General features: G+C 40.7%; 1 protein-coding gene across 1 annotated transcript in view; it reads left to right on the forward strand.

Moving 5' to 3' along the window:
* tenm3 (teneurin transmembrane protein 3) overlaps nucleotides 1-17,728 on the forward strand; it is a 274,509-nt gene extending 256,781 nt beyond the window's left edge. Inside the window, exons 23-32 of the mRNA XM_079616081.1 lie at nucleotides 1,042-1,062; nucleotides 4,549-4,781; nucleotides 5,279-5,433; nucleotides 8,154-9,028; nucleotides 9,917-10,092; nucleotides 10,853-11,088; nucleotides 11,570-11,866; nucleotides 14,030-15,641; nucleotides 15,755-15,885; nucleotides 16,111-17,728. Of these exons, the coding sequence (XP_079472207.1) occupies nucleotides 1,042-1,062; nucleotides 4,549-4,781; nucleotides 5,279-5,433; nucleotides 8,154-9,028; nucleotides 9,917-10,092; nucleotides 10,853-11,088; nucleotides 11,570-11,866; nucleotides 14,030-15,641; nucleotides 15,755-15,885; nucleotides 16,111-16,869 (4,495 nt within the window). The 3' untranslated portion in view covers nucleotides 16,870-17,728. The remainder of the gene's footprint in view (nucleotides 1-1,041; nucleotides 1,063-4,548; nucleotides 4,782-5,278; nucleotides 5,434-8,153; nucleotides 9,029-9,916; nucleotides 10,093-10,852; nucleotides 11,089-11,569; nucleotides 11,867-14,029; nucleotides 15,642-15,754; nucleotides 15,886-16,110) is intronic.
* Nucleotides 17,729-18,440: the final 712 nt, after the last annotated feature.

Raw genomic sequence — 18,440 nt, forward strand, 5'->3', positions numbered from 1 at the left:
AGAGGTGCAGAACTGATACATTACAACCATGAGGTGAACACATGTGCCCTCTTCTTTCAAACCTCAAGACCTGTCATTTCCTTTCCTTAGATCTAGAGTGGGCTCACACATCCACACAGAGACGCGTAGATATTCTTTCAAAGTGCTCTCAGGGTTCCTCTATATGAAATCAGAGCCGTGTCTCGGGTCTTTTATAGACTCTCGCTGAAATGATCATAAATTCTTCCCTCACACTCGGCGGGGCCTAGAGGGCCCTCCATGTCACTCTCTGCTCTCCTGCAGCACCTCATTTAGCCATTGCGGTGATACATGACCGCTACCTCTTATCTCCTTTCTTTCCTTATCTCTTATTCCTTTCTCTTTCCCCTTAAATCGCCTGTCTCGTCCTTTTAGCCGCCTCTCGTTTTCCATCTCATGTTTTCCATGCCTGTGTCTTTATGTCATTGACACTTACTGTATTTTTAACCTTATCTTATCATCTTCCTTTCATTCCATCTGCCCCCAACTTGATACCCACACAAAAATGTCTCATATGTGCACTCACACGAGTTCTCTATAAATGGCCCAGCACTTAACAGGTTTCAGTATCATCTTTGTGTGTCTGCTGCTCCTGTAAATTAAATTCCTTCATTAAAGCACTTAAACACATGGATGTAGAAAATGAAATGGTGGTCCTCTGTGTGACATATTCACAGCGTGGCTTCTGTGCGGCTAAAGGCAATGTTTAAGGAATTGCTTTTCATTGTCTGGGACACAATCAATTTGCTATTATGGGCCAGTTAACCTCAGCATGTGCTGTGAGCTCATACTGTTCTTCAGTTCCCAGGTGGAATATTCACACATCCAACTCTGTTTAAGAAACCAGACAAAGTACAGTTAACAGCCCATCTCGCTGCGTTATTTCCTGTCTATGTGATTAATATATGCACACCTGTTTTTTTCTCTTTCTTGACAAGATTTATGTGCTTGTGCTGTTTTACACTCTCTCTCCCTTTTCTTATCTCTCATGCTTCTGTTCTTTTTTTCCTCTGCTATCCTAAGAAATAAAGATTTCAGACATAGGTAAGCCATCTCATTAATGCACAGCTCCTTCCATTCCGGTGCAGTCTATTTATTTATTTTTAAGTGATAGTTGTTGCATGTCACCAGAAGTAATGTAAATGTGTGTTATCTGCCTCAGATGTTTCTGGAGAAACAATGACATTTTGAGATCATTCTTAAAGTTTTAGATTTTCTTGGTATTATTTAACTTACTTCATTTGCTTTAAAGCTCATTGCCCAAATCTTTATAAAGTGAGGTCTGAAAGTCTAAGACCACTAGTAATGTTTTTTTTTATTACAAATTATATCATCAACATGCATGATTTCCACACGTGTGTGTGAAACCTGATAATCATGTGATCAATTGCACATACAGGATGCTTGAAGTAAATTTGACCCTTTATACAAAGAACTAGTTTTTTCAGTTATTTAATTCCAGGATTAAATGACATTTTGTATCCTAGATTGTCAATGTGGTCTCAGACTTGAACTTCACTATATAGTAAGGACTTCTTCAGATGTCTCTATTGATAGTGCAGGAATGGTGTGGTTCCATTGAAAACACTACTATACAGGTTATGACAACAGATCTGAATTCCTGACAAAATGGTTAGTATAATTCAACATAATGGCTATAATATTTCTTCAAACACAAATTTAGTTTGTCAGTGGTTTATAAATCAACATCACTAATCCCAAATTCTCATGTCTTCCCAAAACAATGAGAAATTCCTTTCAACTGTTTTGTCTTGCTCTGGGAAACCTCTTTCTTCACTTTGTGGATATAAGGGAAGCTTAGCTGAGGCATTTATGTAGAACTCAAGTAAAACATTTTCTTTTAATGTGGCGTATTGCATATACCAGAAAGTCAAAAGATACCTCATGTAGCTTAGAAAGCAATGTTTGTTTTTTTGAATTTTCATCTTTTGATTCTCTGGCCAGAAAAGGTTTAAGTAAAATACACAGACGTCCATTTTAGCTGACACTGGTGTAGACCTGTTTTCTCAGGAAGGATTCAGGACATAAACCTCTCTTGACAGGTTTCCAGTACTTCAGCTCCAAATGCCTCCGCCCTGTACAAGCAGAAGTTCCTGATAAACACTGCAAATAGACCCTCATCATCCCACAGATGTTTGAATAGTTCCAGTTGAGGGGCGATGTACAGAGCGCTGTAGATGTTGATATCCTACATTAAGTTCAGTTTGAAACCTCTGTAGGGTTTAATCGCAGACGTATGGAGCTCATGAATGGAAATAAATGCGAGTAATTTGAAGTGGGCCAGCCAAAGCCATTAGAGCCTGTTGAATAAATTTGCAACCAGGGATAAATTTAGGAATCCCATGGACATGCTAACCGTTCCTCTCTGTCTCCTACCAAATCATTTAAAATGGAATTAGTGGCCAACTTCACTATGGTTACATTGTGTGTGGGCAAAATAGTTCAGTTGACGTAATTAAAAGGGTGTATTTTTAGACGCATCCATCTTTTCACCAACATTTCTCAATGCTTCTGAGAAACAAAAACGACACATTAAGCATTAATGACTCTGAATTAATAAGTGCTAAGAGTTATTAATTCACAAGCACTGTTTCTGGCTGGTGAACATTACAAGCCACCTAATGGCTAGCCTTCGACTTCCTCTTGTCCTATGTCTCGGCTCATCTGTATGTGTCATCATGTCACGCCCATATAGCCTAATGCTCCACAGAGCCTCATCAACTTTGGAGATTATTGACACCAAGCCTCAGTGTCCTTAAACCAAGCCGTCTCTAAGCCTCTACCTTCCCTGCTTCACTCCCAGAACTCACATTTGTTTCCATTTGGCACTACAAAATTGTATATTATTTTTAGTCTGTTTGACCTATATTTACTGTAAGTGCGATGTGGCATTTGTGCCACATAGCAACAATAACTAACATAACCCGGAGACCTTCTTAGCCCTTTGGTCTTTTCCTAAGTTGCTGCTGCATGCTGTAAACAGTGCAATTAGCACATGTGAAAGATGTACAAATCTACTGAATATTGCTTTTCTGTGAAATAGGGTTGACGATATGGTACCGATATTTCAGTAGTCAGTACCAATACCAGTCAAATTCCACGGTTCTCTGTACCATTTTTCGGTACCATAGCAAAAACTTTTCTTTCTTTTTTTACTCTTTGAAAATTAAATATATTAAATAAATTTAATTAGATCATCTTTAATGCTATTAATAATTATAAGTAAATAATACATTAAAACATTAGCATGTAGCCATCAAATTGTTCAGTTAAGTAAGCATTGCATTAAAAACTCAAATGAAAAGTTAGTGGTAAAATGAAAAACAAATAAACACATTACAGGTAACAGAACTTTAGCTCTGTTCCAAAACATAATGAGCTTCTTTGCTGCCTTCCAAACACCACTAAAATGAGATACCTTAGGTCAGAGGTTCTGACCTAAGATTCTGGAGACCCACTGTCCTGCTAAGTTTATTTCCAACCTGCTTCAGCACATCTGCCTTTGATTTTCAAGCAATGCTGAGGAGCTGGTTCAGGTGTGTTTGATTAGGGTTGTTGTGAATGATAATGATAGGGTGGCTCAACTTTGAGGAAAAGTGGGTACCTAGGAGCAGGGTTGAAGTCCCTTCACAATGGGAGCATGCCTATGGTGCCTGAAAATCATACCTCTATAAGCAGCTCACTAGGTTTTGGCACTGAGCAAAATATCTGATAACCAAAAAATGACCATGGATCAGCTCAAACATAGCCCAATACAAAGCTACAACTTTGTAAATTTGATTTTAGATCAGTAAGTGAGGTTATCTAAAAATATAAATAAAAGTTAGTGAGTTACTGTACAAAGCAGAGGTTTCAGCTACAGCAGCCAGCATCTGTTTGTCTGCCCCAAAGCCAACCCTCTTGCAAGGTGTCTGCGCTATTCTTAGTCCTTAGTCGCTTCTAATTGAAACACTGCGACAAGTTGTTGATTTTCTTCAACAGATACATCACTTCATGTTCCTTGCTGGCTTTTTCCTTTGTCATAGGAGTGCGGTGGGAAGTGCAAATGATTGAAAGGATGTGACAGTTTGGTGGGCATCATTATGGTTGTGTCAGACGATAGTGATTTCCAGTCATAACACATTAGGTTCACTCTGACAGAGTGCTCAACTACTTTCCCCTCTAGCTAGCCGGGCCAAACAAGTACATTCACTTCAACAATAAAACACAATAGCCTAAGTTCAGTGATGATCACGTTTCTATACATCTGTAGGCCTTCAACAACTAAGAACTTAACTTTGTGTTTGTAATTTTATGGTTATTACCATAGTGGTTTACGGACATGAGACATCTACTAAAACAGAAAGAATTGTTTTTAACGTTTTCATGCCGACCTGTTCAGTTATCCATTCCATACCTTAAACTTATAAAATTAACTTGTGTCGTTTTATCTGTTTTATATATATGTATAAATAGGTGAACAATACTGACATTCTTGTAATTATGAAATTTTTACTTTTGCCCCATTAGCAACAATCCTGCACATAGGTACTACCTAGCAACAGACCCGATGACAGGTCAGCTGTATGTTTCGGACACCAACTCACGACGAATCTTCAGGCCTAAAGCCCTAACAGGAACCAAAGAGCTGTTGCAGAACGCAGAGGTTGTGGCTGGGACTGGAGAACAGTGTCTGCCATTTGACGAGGCTCGATGTGGGGATGGAGGCAAGGCCACCGAGGCGCTACTGCTGGGACCCAAAGGTAAAGAGACTGAACACCTGTAAATCAATATGGACTGCTATAGCTAAACATGACACACTTCTGTTCTCTCTCTCGCACATACAAATGCACAAATAATACAAAAAAACTATTTTGCTTGTTTCATTTGAAGTTATCAACACCGCAACATCCAGCCATTAAGCACATTTCTCTGAGAGAACTAGTGAGGCCTATGATACTCACTCAATCAGAGCACCAGAGGGTTCAGTTCCTTGCCTCTTGGTTTTAGCTCTGACTAGATTTTAAAAAAAAACATATCTTCCTGCATATTACTTGCTCTCAACATCACTCTTAGCTCAGGAATAATTCACCACCCAAAAGCACATTGTGAATAATTCACCAAGCGCCGCGTCTTCAGTGACCTGGAAACCACAGGGGCAAGCGTGACATGTGTACCAGTCGTGTTTCGCCTGTTTGCAGGTGCAGTGTGTGTGTCTATTTGCAGATTTCACATCTGCCCCCTCCCCCTCTCTATGTAGGCATTGCTGTGGATAAGAACGGGTTCATCTATTTTGTGGATGGTACCATGATCCGGAAAGTAGACCGGAATGGCATCATCTCAACACTGCTGGGCTCTAATGACCTTACCTCTGCTCGCCCTCTGACCTGTGATACCAGCATGCATATCGGACAGGTATATATATCTATACTCACCTGCTCTACATCACTGCTTAGTGCACTTGAAACTTAAATTTGAATTTGTCCATGTGTTGCTGCAACAAAAGAAAAAGCTGTAATACTGCTAACCTGAGCGTTGTATGGTTTATAGAGTTGAATTCAGTCCAGTTATGCCTCTGGGCTAAAACAAAATATTAAAGGGCAGAAAGGTCAAACTCCGATTTATTTCAGAATGCGATCTGTGATTCTCAGTACAAAGATATAGCCGTTTTAACCGGATTCTCTTGCTTTATCAGTGAAATGGTGTTAGGATGACTGGCCTTGTTTCAAAGATAAAAACAGAGGCTGGAAGCAACTGAAACTGTTGCCTCATTTGAACTGGAAGGCAGGATTGTTTTTCTTGTTGTCCTTGATACTTTTTAATATTATTTTGTATTTATTTACAATTTGTTTATAATAATTAAACATTTGTATTATCTGAAACTCTGCAAGTAATAGCTTATTATTTAAAGGACCATAACAAAGAGTTGTAGAGCATGCAGACTTTTAAATTAAAAACCACTGCACTATGACCTTCTATCCATCCACTGACCTCAAGACAAACCAAAAGCCTGAGATCAGCCCTCTGTAGCAGCCTCCACCCAAACAAATACCAGAGGAACTTTCTTGAAGACCTGGAGCTCCCCCCCATGGCTGCTCTCCATCTAATCAGCTTAGAATAATGAGTCTGTGGAAAACATCATTGGCAGGTCCACTCTGCAGTTTTTTCCTCATTAAAAAAAGTTGTACACAAAGGAATAAATAGTACATTTGAAAAATATGATTGATATGATGAACACTTCTATGAGATTAAGACTGCAGTCAAATCAGTAGCCTAATAAAAGCTGTTTTATTTTACATGGAGCAGTTTTTCTCAACATGTGATCTCCATGTTGGGATCACATGATCAGCTGACTACTATTCGTTTTTATCTCGGTACCCCACTCTGATCGGGCACATTCTGGAATAAATGAATCATCGCTGACTGCAAATAGAGTATGTCTGCAATGAGTATAGCTGAAAATATATGTGATGCTACATTAATGTCGTTGAGTCTCAGCAGTCCAAGACTACCATATCAGATAACCCAACAAACAAGAAATTGTGTTCTTTGGTAATTGTCTAATTTGGTAATCTCTATTGTGAGTGTAGGAGTGAGACTCCATTTTACCTGCAACTTTATTATCAAGAGGGCCTTTTGCTTGAAATGGGGTGATATGCAGTGTTTAGTAAACTTTGAAATGTATCCACTATCTTAGGCAAAATCCTTTCTCCCCTCTCTTTATTTTTTCCTGGTCTCCCCACCAATCCCATTTGTCTCTGTCTAAGTGATGGAGATTGGGGACGAGACATAAGGCGGTTGTCTAACATACCCTTGGGTCCAGGCTCAGTGAAGCTCAGTGAAGTATGGACAGACCCAGACAGTTGGTGTCAGCCTCACAATTACCCAAACGTTTGCTGTAGCAAGTCATTGATGTGCATCATTAAGCATATATACAGCTCAACCTACACAACTGTCACCTACCTGCAGTTAGGCCAATAGGGACAGCAGAAAATAACTCAAAAAACTCTTCAAGGAAATCTTCGGTTAAATCTGGGTTTCAAAATGTTCAGTCTAAATCAAGTTTGTCCCTTGAGCATAAAAAGTACTCTAAGGCTACCAAGTTGTCCTTTTGCATATCAGGTGGTGACCTGAGGGTTGATGAAACATTTTAGGTGGCATGTTGTGGCGCACCCAAGTAAAATCCGTTTGCCCTAAGTAAAATCTGGTCTTAAGTTCATGCATTATGTAGAAGGTGGAATCACAGATGGGCCATGGCTGAGCAGAGAAAGCTTTTATCCACAGGAGCTGCTGTAGTTCAGAACCATTACGCTTTAATGTGGTGCTCTTCAAAGACGCTTAACCTGCCTGTGTGGTCAGGGTGCAGGTTCATAGCAAGAAGGAAAAGAGTGAAAGAGCAGAAAGAGAACCAAGGAGTAGAAATGAAGACACCTGGTTAAATAAAGTCCCAATTATGCCATATAAGTTGATTTCATTGAGAATAAGTCTCCATTAGTGTTCATTCAAAGCTTTAGGAACAGACTGAAAATTACATTGTCAGCTTATCTTCACTAGAGTGAGTTATAGATTATGCAGTTGCATAACTTTTCCCCACTGGCACTTGGCAGCGTTATTGAAGTTGTCGAGACTGTATTCAAGAAATATTGAAACCAGATAATTCAGACAGACAAGACAGTGTATAATCAAGGAAAGAATACTTGCACTTTTCTCTGTATGTTTGAGAGAAAGTGTGTGGTGGTGAAGCATTTTATTTTATTAATAGACATCCAAAAAAGACTGTCCTTGCAAACATTCTTTAACAGCCTTGTTGAAGCAGTGGAGGTATTCCAGTCATCCATGTGGACAATGTTGTTCTGGTTGGGCTTTTGTTTGCCAGACAGTTGTTCCCTGTAGGCGCTGAGGAATTGCATCCCATTGCAAAATAAATGACCCAGCGACAGGCAAATCGAATGAACTAGGGGCACCCAATGTATTAAGCCTCCAAAGTAACAGATCCTTCTTCATCAGTGTCAGACCCAAACATCAACTGTGCACAGAGTGAGAGAGCAGGCGGTAGATGTAATAATGTGTCTGTGTCTGTGTGTATATGCATGCAAGTTTTTGTAAGCTGTTTGTTTGATCTGTCCTTTCTCCAGGTGCGTTTAGAGTGGCCTACAGACCTGGCCATCAACCCTATGGACAACTCTATCTATGTGCTTGACAACAACGTTGTACTACAGATAACCGAGAACAGGCAGGTGCGCATTGTGGCAGGCAGACCTATGCATTGCCAGGTGCCAGGCATCGAGTACACCATGGGAAAGCGTGCCATCCAGACCACTCTAGAAGGTGCAACAGCCATTTCTTTGTCATACAGCGGTGTGCTCTATATTTCTGAGACGGATGAAAAGAAGATCAACCGCATCAGACAAGTCAGCACGGATGGTGAGATTTCTCACTTGGCAGGAGCGCCCTCCGACTGTGACTGCAAGAACGACGCAAACTGTGACTGTTACCAGACGGGCGATGGGTATGCCAAAGACGCAAGGCTAAATTCTCCTTCCTCTCTGGTGGTCTCTCCTGATGGAACGCTCTATGTAGCTGACCTGGGAAACATTAGAATCCGTGCCATACGTCACAATCGACCTCCGCAAGGCTCTTCAGGTCTTTTTGAAGTTGCATCACCTGCCTCGCAAGAACTTTATGTGTTTGACTCCAATGGAACACATCAGTTTACTATGAGCTTAGTCACTGGTGACTATAAGTACAACTTTAGCTATAGCAATGAGGATGATGTCACCGCTGTAACAGATAGCAGTGGAAATACTCTCCGGGTTCGTCGTGACCCCAATCGAATGCCAGTGCGCATTGTTGCCCCTGACAACCAGGTAATTTGGCTGACAATTGGTACAAACGGAGGGCTTAAGACCCTCACAGCACAGGGGCAGGAACTAGTGCTCTTCACCTACCATGGAAACAGCGGCTTGCTAGCCACCAAAAGCATCCAAATTGGCTGGACCACATTTTATGAGTGAGTGGTTCTAATTCCTTTACACTACAGCACAGCACATCTCTTTTTTATTATTATTAGATTTTAAATTAAGATATTCAGTGTGGTCTCATATATATGCAAATACATACTGAATTTTAAAAAAGTAATGACGTTTGAGTTTTTACTTTTTTTAATATTATTTTAAGATGTGAAGTTTTGTCAGCCTTGACATTTTGGATTCATTGATGTTGTAGTGCACATTCCTGCTGTAGGGTTTAATAATGCCTCTCTAAGTCTTCAAAAATGCAGCATGTAGTTACAAAACCTACCATTTAATTTCACCACATGCTATTTGGAGCATGGTGAAAATGCTAAATGAATTTGAATTACATTTTCCAGCTGGTGGTGTACCAAAATGTTTTGCATAATGCCAGTCTGGGGTAGGTCCTTCTGGCAAACATGTTGGACTCAGTGTCTGTGCACCTACCCTGCAATAACCACAAAGACATTGCAGCCATTGACAGACCTTAATGATGACTTCAATGAGTCCATTTTTTATTATGTTTGTGGATAAGAATTAATTCCCATTTTATATATTTTTTTTAATGTTCTCCGGCCAGTTGAGTGTAAGGCAACTCAAACTAGGCAGCATTTGTCAAAAAGCAAACCCCACTGGAAAGAAACAGCCTATTTCACATTTTTTATGCACTTTTGTTTATGCCACATTTTTCTTTGACTAGTGTACACAAGCAGATTGTCCATTTGACTTCTGTCAGATAGCATACATAAACAAGGCCCAAACAAGACTGACTCTAAACCGTACATGCACACTAGTCTGCTTAATGTCATTCCATCATTAGAACTGCTGACCACACATAAGTGAGGTCCAACTGCAAAAGGTGCTGTAATGGCATTTTTGATTTTCAGCTATGATAGTGAAGGACGCCTAACCAACGTGACATTCCCCACCGGGATTATCACCAGTCTGATTGGAGAGATGGACAGAGCCCTAACAGTGGACATTGAGACCTCAGGACGAGACGACGATGTCAGCATCACCACCAACCTCTCCTCCATTGACTCATTTTACACATTAGTTCAAGGTGCGCCATATCTCTGCTGTATTATTATTAACAATGCCCTGATGGTGCTTGAACTGACCTGTTGCTTTAAGTCTTGGAAATGTTCCACACTGCTAATCAAGCTGTAACTCACAGGTTAAATCAATATTAATGACCAAACACTCATTACTCATTCATTAGAGCTAAAATTGTCAGATGGTAATTTATAGTTTCACTATAATCACAGCACCACAGGGAATACAAACTGGACAGCTGGGTTCTGAAATAATACATCTGCATAGCACAGTTTAAAGCTGAATTGAAATACTTTTAAAAAACTTAGCCCAGCTTAATATGCAAAGACAACAAGTAAGACATCTGTAGGTTGATTTCGTAAGAAGTATAATCACTGGCATAATCAAAACATAAAATTTTGTTTGGTGATGCAGAAATTACACCCATCTGCTTTATAGAGAGAATTAACAGGCAGCAATAGGGTGACTTAATGCCAATTTGGGAAAAGTCATTAGATTAAAATTAATTTAGATAGATTAAAGAAAATTATGTATTTATATGTTAAAGTCCAACCACAGCACAAACCAAAGTAGTTAATGTGTCATGGGGTTTTCTTTTTACAAATCCTTTTCGAACCTCCTTAACTAGATATGATCCGACTTGAGAATGAAAATCAAGGTGGTGATCCTGCCACACTGAATTAACAGTCTTAATATAATCCTTTATAACCTATCTTCTCCTGCTTTTCCCCCCACTACTTCTCATTTCACTGTTTTCCTCTTCATAGATCAACTAAGAAACAGCTACCAGGTGGGCTATGACAACTCTATGAGGGTCATCTACGCCAATGGAATGGACTCTCACTTCCAGACCGAGCCTCATATTCTTGCAGGCGCATCCAACCCAACAGTGGCCAGAAGAAACATGACGCTGCCTGGAGAAAATGGACAGAACTTGGTGGAGTGGCGCTTCAGAAAAGAACAGAACAGGGGCAAGGTTGTTGTGTTCGGCAGGAAACTCAGGGTATGTAAAAAATGTAATTTTGAAAACTCTTTGTCAACAGTCATATATATTAGATGTGTTTACTGGCGTAGTCAGAATAATGCATAATGCTCTTTTTGGCATGACTGATTTGAGAGTGCTAAATTATTGGCATTTTAAAATATGCATTAGTATTTCTGCAAACACTGAAACAAGAGGCTTCATCTTTGACACACAACCCACAGACACATATCAGAGAACGGCTTAAGAAAAGCTTTTGTCTATTCATCTGCTTCTGTCAGTGAACCAGACTATCTATTTCTCTTCTAAATTCTCTATTATGTTTTCTATATATATTGTTTGTGTTGATGACCAATATGTATGAAATTTGTATGTTCTATTCTGTCATCAAGGCAATATATGTCTCTGAAACTAGGGTAACCAACTCCACCCAAAAATAATATACCTGTTGTTAGCAATGAATGTTCTAATCAGTAAAATATTCTGTTTTCCTATCACAAAGGTCAACGGTAGAAACCTGCTCTCTGTGGACTATGACCGCTCACTGCGCTCAGAGAAAATATATGATGACCATCGAAAGTTCCTTCTGAAGATCGTCTATGATGCCTCTGGTCATCCTACACTGTGGGTGCCCAGCAGTAAGCTGATGTCTGTCAACCTCACCTATTCCAACACTGGCCAGGTCACAAGCCTTCAGAGAGGACCCACAATTGAGAGGGTAGAATACGACAGCCAGGGACGCATAGTCTCCAGAACCTTTGCTGATGGCAAAACCTGGAGTTACACCTATTTGGACAAGGTGAGAATTGTGAATTTTTTAAACAGTAGCTAGGCCTCTTATACCAGAAGATTTGCTAGAGCGTGTTGCATATGTGTTGTGTTATTTGTCTGAAATTTCCAAAGGTTATTTTGCAAGGAAGTTTAAAACGTCTCAATCAGAATTATAAAGATATAAATGGATTTGTTTGGAAAGTACTAATTTTTATGAACAATTTTATGAACAAAAGTCTAACCTATGTAAGGCTTGGCCTTAAGGGTAAATGCTTTTTGGAAATTGATAGTATGAATATTCCACTTTCCTTGTATGGGAATGCAGCCTGGACAATCTGCATAATAATTATGTGTTTCACATAAGAATATTGGGTTGGAACAAAATGGGGGCAAGCTTAATTTCAGGTTGGACTGTTTCTTTGAGTTCAAGGTGTCCACAATCCGCCATCATAACTGAGATTTCCTGATGGTTACTCCCTTTGAAGTGGTCTTCCTGAAGCACACTATTATTATCATCACTGTGTCAGCAGTACAAACATGAAGTTTGTTGGTCCAGAGAAATATCTATACTGCAATGACTAGTGGGGCGACGGATCACAAAACTCACGGTTCGGATCATTTAAGGTTTTTGAGCCACGGATCGGATAGTTTTTAGGATCAGCAAAAAATAAATAAATAATTATATACAGTATATATATGGGGGTTGGGGTGGGGGGTTAAATGTAACTTTGCTTTACAACTTTATAACTTAAATGTAATCATTTGAACGCGTTTTGTCTTACCACTCTATGATGGTTAAACTTAGCAGTTAATCCGCAAATCACATGCATGCCGAACCGTGGGGCCTGGTCTGTATGGATCACGGATCAACTGCGATCCGTTGCACCCCTAACAAAGACCCCTAGTTATCTAAGGGTCCGAAATTTATGTGGGAGGTTTATAGACTTCAGAAACTGGTGTGTGCAGAAAGGGAGAGAAACTGGATGTTGTGGATGTTTGTTGAGAGGAAATTTGCTTTGTAAAGTCTCCTATAGACAAAGTTACAGTCTTAAAATGAGACTGCAGGGAAAACTCGTGTTTTGAGCTCAGCCTAATGATACCATAAATATAGAGACAAATAGTGATATGAAAAGATTAACTTGTATCCCAACCCTTCAAACTTGCAGTACATCCCAGCTTTTTTGCTGTTGTATGCTGTACACTTTTGTCTATGGACATTTAATTATAATGAAATGAAATGTTTTTTACAGAGTTTCAGTTTAATAAAAAGTGAGTTTCCCTTAAGAGAGCACTCAGCTACAGCCACAAAATTTTTGTGGCAAGGAAAACCATGGTGTGCAAATGTGTAGATTAAATATGCATGGATAGTCTGTCTTTCCGTCGCCTGCCACATGCGCAGGTAGCGTGACCAGTGAGAGGAAATCAAACATACGCCACCAGCAGTGCCTAGGGAACTAGAATAATGTCTGTCCAAGTATGGTTGACAAGGTGAAGGCTTCTCAAAGGTAGACACCTCCTGTAGCAATTCCCCAAGATGGAGAGGCCTCTAAGGATATCCCTCAAAATCTGCAGACATCAGTCAGTGTGCTTATTTTACCAAGCAAGACATGAATATAGGTGGAGTGATGCGGTAGCTCTGAATGCCACAGTCTCAGATCCATTCAACGAAAGGGTCTGGGGATGTCCATACTTAAGCCCCACAGCATGAAACACTTATTTATCATCCTTTGCTTCAACTCACCTCTCACATTGTCCAACAAGACCCAAAACAGGCACAGAATAAACATGAGGCCTCCATCATTCATAACTCAAAGACAACTTGCTGACTTGTTTGTTTACCTCAAGCTTCCAGCTTAGCATACAGATGCATTTTAAAACCCCTTTTTATTGATGCTCCAGTTCCACAATATTCAGAGCACGAAAACCGTTTTCAACCCACCTTATTGAGATAAGTATGGGCACATCATGAGGCTAAAGCCTCATATTTATGCAGCAACGCACATTCAACAGACCTGCATTTAGAAGCTTGAGGGTCAAGGAGAACTCAATTAGGCAAAGAACTAATCACTAAATGGAGCGTTAATACCTGCTTTTACACACCATTTGCATTTTAATAGTATGTAAGAAAAGCATGAAAGAGTAATTAATTGTTTAGGTTAATTTCTCCTCTCTCCCACCTTTTGATTTACAGTCCATGGTGCTGCTATTACACAGCCAGCGGCAGTACATTTTTGATTACGATCTGCAGGATCGACTCTCTGCCATCACTATGCCAAGTGTGGCCCGTCACACCATGCAAACTATCCGGTCTGTCGGTTACTACCGCAACATCTACAATCCACCTGAAAGTAATGCCTCAGTTACAGTGGACTACAGTGAGGATGGCCAGCTCTTGCGGGTGGCACACTTGGGCACTGGCCGGCGTGTCCTCTATAAGTACCGGAGACAGAACAAGTTGTCCGAGATCTTATACGACAGCACACGGGTCAGCTTCACCTACGATGAGACAGCAGGTGTGCTGAAAACTGTCAACCTTCAGAGTGAGGGTTTCATTTGTTCTATCAGATATCGACAGATAGGTCCTCTGGTGGACCGGCAGATATTCCGCTTCAGTGAGGATGGCATGGTTAATGCCCGCTTTGACTACACCTATGACAATAGCTTCCGAGTCACCAGCATGCAAGGAGTCATCAACGAGACCCCTCTTCCTATAGACCTTTATCAATTTGACGACATCTCCGGCAAGGTAGAGCAGTTTGGAAAATTCGGAGTAATCTATTATGATATTAATCAGATCATATCAACAGCTGTAATGACCTATACAAAGCACTTTGACGTACATGGCCGCATCAAGGAGATCCAGTACGAGATCTTCCGCTCCCTCATGTACTGGATCACCATCCAGTATGACAACATGGGCCGTGTCACCAAAAGGGAAATAAAGATTGGCCCTTTCGCCAACACCACCAAATATGGCTATGAGTATGATGTGGACGGGCAGCTGCAGACAGTCTACCTAAATGAAAAAATGATGTGGCGGTATAATTATGACCTGAATGGCAACTTACATCTGCTGAACCCTGGCAACAGTGCACGACTCACTCCCCTCCGCTATGACCTACGGGACCGCATCACACGGCTGGGCGATGTGCAGTATCGTATGGATGAAGATGGCTTTCTGCGGCAAAGGGGTGCAGAGATTTTTGAGTACAACTCCAAAGGGCTCTTGGTTCGGGTGCATAGTAAAGCCAGTGGCTGGACCATCCAGTACCGCTATGATGGGCTAGGAAGACGTCTGGCCTCTCGTAATAGTCTGGGCCAGCACCTTCAGTTCTTTTATGCGGACCTCAACTACCCAACACGCATCACCCATGTGTACAACCACTCAAGCTCTGAAATTACCTCGCTCTACTATGACCTACAAGGCCATCTGTTTGCCATGGAGATCAGCAGTGGTGAGGAGTTTTACATCGCATGTGACAACACAGGAACACCACTTGCAGTATTCAGCAGCAATGGGCTTCTCCTCAAGCAGGTGCAATATACTGCTTATGGAGAGATCTACTTTGATTCTAACCCTGACTTCCAGTTGGTTATTGGATTCCATGGTGGCCTATATGACCCTTTAACCAGATTGCTGCACTTTGGAGAGCGAGACTATGACATTCAAGCAGGCCGTTGGACCACCCCAGATATTAGCACCTGGACCAGGGTGGGTAAAGACCCAGCTCCCTTCAACTTGTACATGTTCCGCAATAATAATCCCATCAGCAAGGTGCATGAAGTCAAGGAGTATGTCACAGGTAAGAGAAGGCCCTTCTGGCATGCTGTATTGGTGTTTTGTTTGTGGCACCATGATTTTAATTAGTTTAATTGATTAGGGGTTTTTTTACAATGTCTGTTCTTTCTTTTATAGATGTCAACATCTGGCTTGTGACATTTGGCTTTCATCTGCATAATGTCATCCCAGGATTTCCCATCCCTAAATTTGACCTCACCCAACCCTCACTGGAAATGAGGAAGAGTCAACTATGGGATGACCTACCGGTATGCCATCTAATGCATTTTCCCTTATGAATCTTATGAATATGTTTGACTTTCTCTGTCCTACATAAACTACTTAACTGGATCTTTTTAAAATTTGCAATTTTAGTTTAAAAGAATGCGATGAAAAACAAAGTCATTTAATTTGTATCATTCAAGTTGAAACTCCTTCTCAAGAAAAATCATTCTAATTATCTAATGTGTTTTGTTTTTTTCTGCCAACTTTAGTCCATCTCAGGGGTCCAGCAGGAGGTTATGAGGCAAGCCAAGGCTTTCTTATCTTTTGAGAGGATGCCAGAGATCCAGTTAAGCCGACGACGTTCAAGCCGGGAAAAACCTTGGCTGTGGTTTGCAACAGTCAAATCCCTCATTGGTAAAGGTGTGATGCTTGCCATTACCAGTAAAGGCCAGGTGGCCACTAACGCACTGAACATAGCAAATGAGGACTGCATTAAAGTGGCCACTGTCCTCAACAATGCCTTCTATCTAGAGGACCTGCACTTCACAGTGGAAGGCCGTGACACGCACTACTTTATAAAGACCAGCCTGCCCGAGAGTGACCTGGGCGCCCTGCGACTCACGAGCGGTCGCAAGAGTCTAGAGAACGGTGTCAACGTAACAGTGTCACAGTCCACGACCGTGGTCAATGGGCGGACACGTCGCTTTGCAGATGTGGAGTTGCAGTATGGCGCATTGGCTCTGCATGTGCGCTATGGCATGACACTGGACGAGGAGAAGGCACGTGTCTTAGAGCAGGCCCGCCAAAGAGCACTGTCAAGTGCATGGGCGCGGGAGCAGCAGCGTGTGCGTGATGGGGAGGAGGGAGTGCGTCTTTGGACAGAGGGGGAGAAGAGGCAGTTGCTCAGCTCTGGGAAGGTGCTGGGTTATGACGGCTACTATGTACTATCAGTGGAGCAGTACCCTGAACTGGCCGACAGTGCCAACAATATCCAGTTCCTGAGGCAGAGCGAGATCGGGAAGAGGTAACAGTCTGTACAGCACAGGCTTTTCAACAGACTACTGCCCCTCTTCTCCCCAAGCTCCTCTCTCCTGTGTACACACTCCCAGAACTCCTATCCCAGAGACTTAAGGGAAAGTGTTTATGTCAGAGAAGTGAGGAGATGTGCCTAAGTGCCACACACACACTGCAATTATACAAAAAAGAAACTTGAGGCACTTCCTCTAATTGACTGAACCACACCCCCATTCTACATATTTGTCCACATTATTGCATTGAATGGATAATGGACTCTCTAAGAGAGCAACCCAAGAAAAGAAAAAACTCAGTTATGATTTGTTTTTGTCTTCTTTTTTTTTTTTTTTTGCTTTTTATATAAAACCTTAAAGGTGACTTGGTCAGTGATAAAATGGAGGGAAAAAAGCAAATGTGTTTACATGCAAATACCACTGCACCCAGATGAACTAATATAATGTCTTTTTTCACAAGACAGTGACTAATTCAGTGGTTCAAACTGTCCTGGGCATCCTTGTTTTCTGCTAAATTTTGTCGACTAGTGAGGACTGAGGTTTCAGACTGTGAGCTAGTTGATCGTTTCTCTTCTGCTTTGATTTTGTTAAGGGACACAGTTGTGGTTCATATAATCAAATCTGAGTGTACAATCTCATTACTGAACCAACCCAAGTGGTGAATAGAGCGGAAACTGACAGAACAAAATATATAAATATATATCTCATAACTGACCGGTACTTTGACAAGAGATGTTAGAATATCTTTATGGATTTTTTTTTAAATAAAAAAAATTCCACTTATCCGTACAATATTAGTCGCAGAGAAAGTAATTTATGTACAGTGTTTATACATAAAAATAAAATCTTACAAATATTGAGACTTTTTCGTCTTGTCATGCATTACTGTTTATACTCATGAATTTTAATATTTTATCTTATCAAAATTTGTGGTAATGCTAATTGAAATAAAATCAGCTGTACTGTGTCATTGAATCCTCAACATTGATTTTCTTCTCTTTCCATCCTCTGAAACTGATTGTTGCCATTTTTTCTTTTTATTTCTCTCTTTTTCAGATTGTCTAAATATGTTCAGTGATTTCATGCTGTTGCTGCAGCTGTGATCAACAATAGGTTTAGAGTAGCTGTCAGATGTGGGTTGAGTAAATACTACACTCGGATACTAAAAACCCAACAAGGGTTTAGTAATTTGCCAGAAATTGTCTAAATTGTTCCTTTACAGTAATGTCATGGTAATGGTATTGTTCTGTCTTTAATTGGAATGCATTTCAAGCTTAAAGTGTCACTTTCTGTCCAGAGATACAACTTCAAGCTTTAGCCTCGCTTTCTATACAGAGATATGTTTTTTTCAGAAAGTTTCGTTTTTAATGTTTTAGATTAGGGACATATCACACTAGCATTAATGTCTATTGCCACTGGCAGCATGGGGAGGAAAAAAACTTCCAAGGAGTTTATATCCCTGTATTTTAACTAAGACTAAAACCTCCCTAGACATGAAGAAAGCTCAAACTCTCTTGAATCAAAAGGGACATTAGAGAGCAGACAGACTGTGGCTTTTTCAAGTGAACACA

Source organism: Phoxinus phoxinus (assembly GCF_949152265.1).
Source record: "Phoxinus phoxinus genome assembly, chromosome: 6".
In the NCBI taxonomy this organism is placed as follows: domain Eukaryota; kingdom Metazoa; phylum Chordata; class Actinopteri; order Cypriniformes; family Leuciscidae; genus Phoxinus; species Phoxinus phoxinus.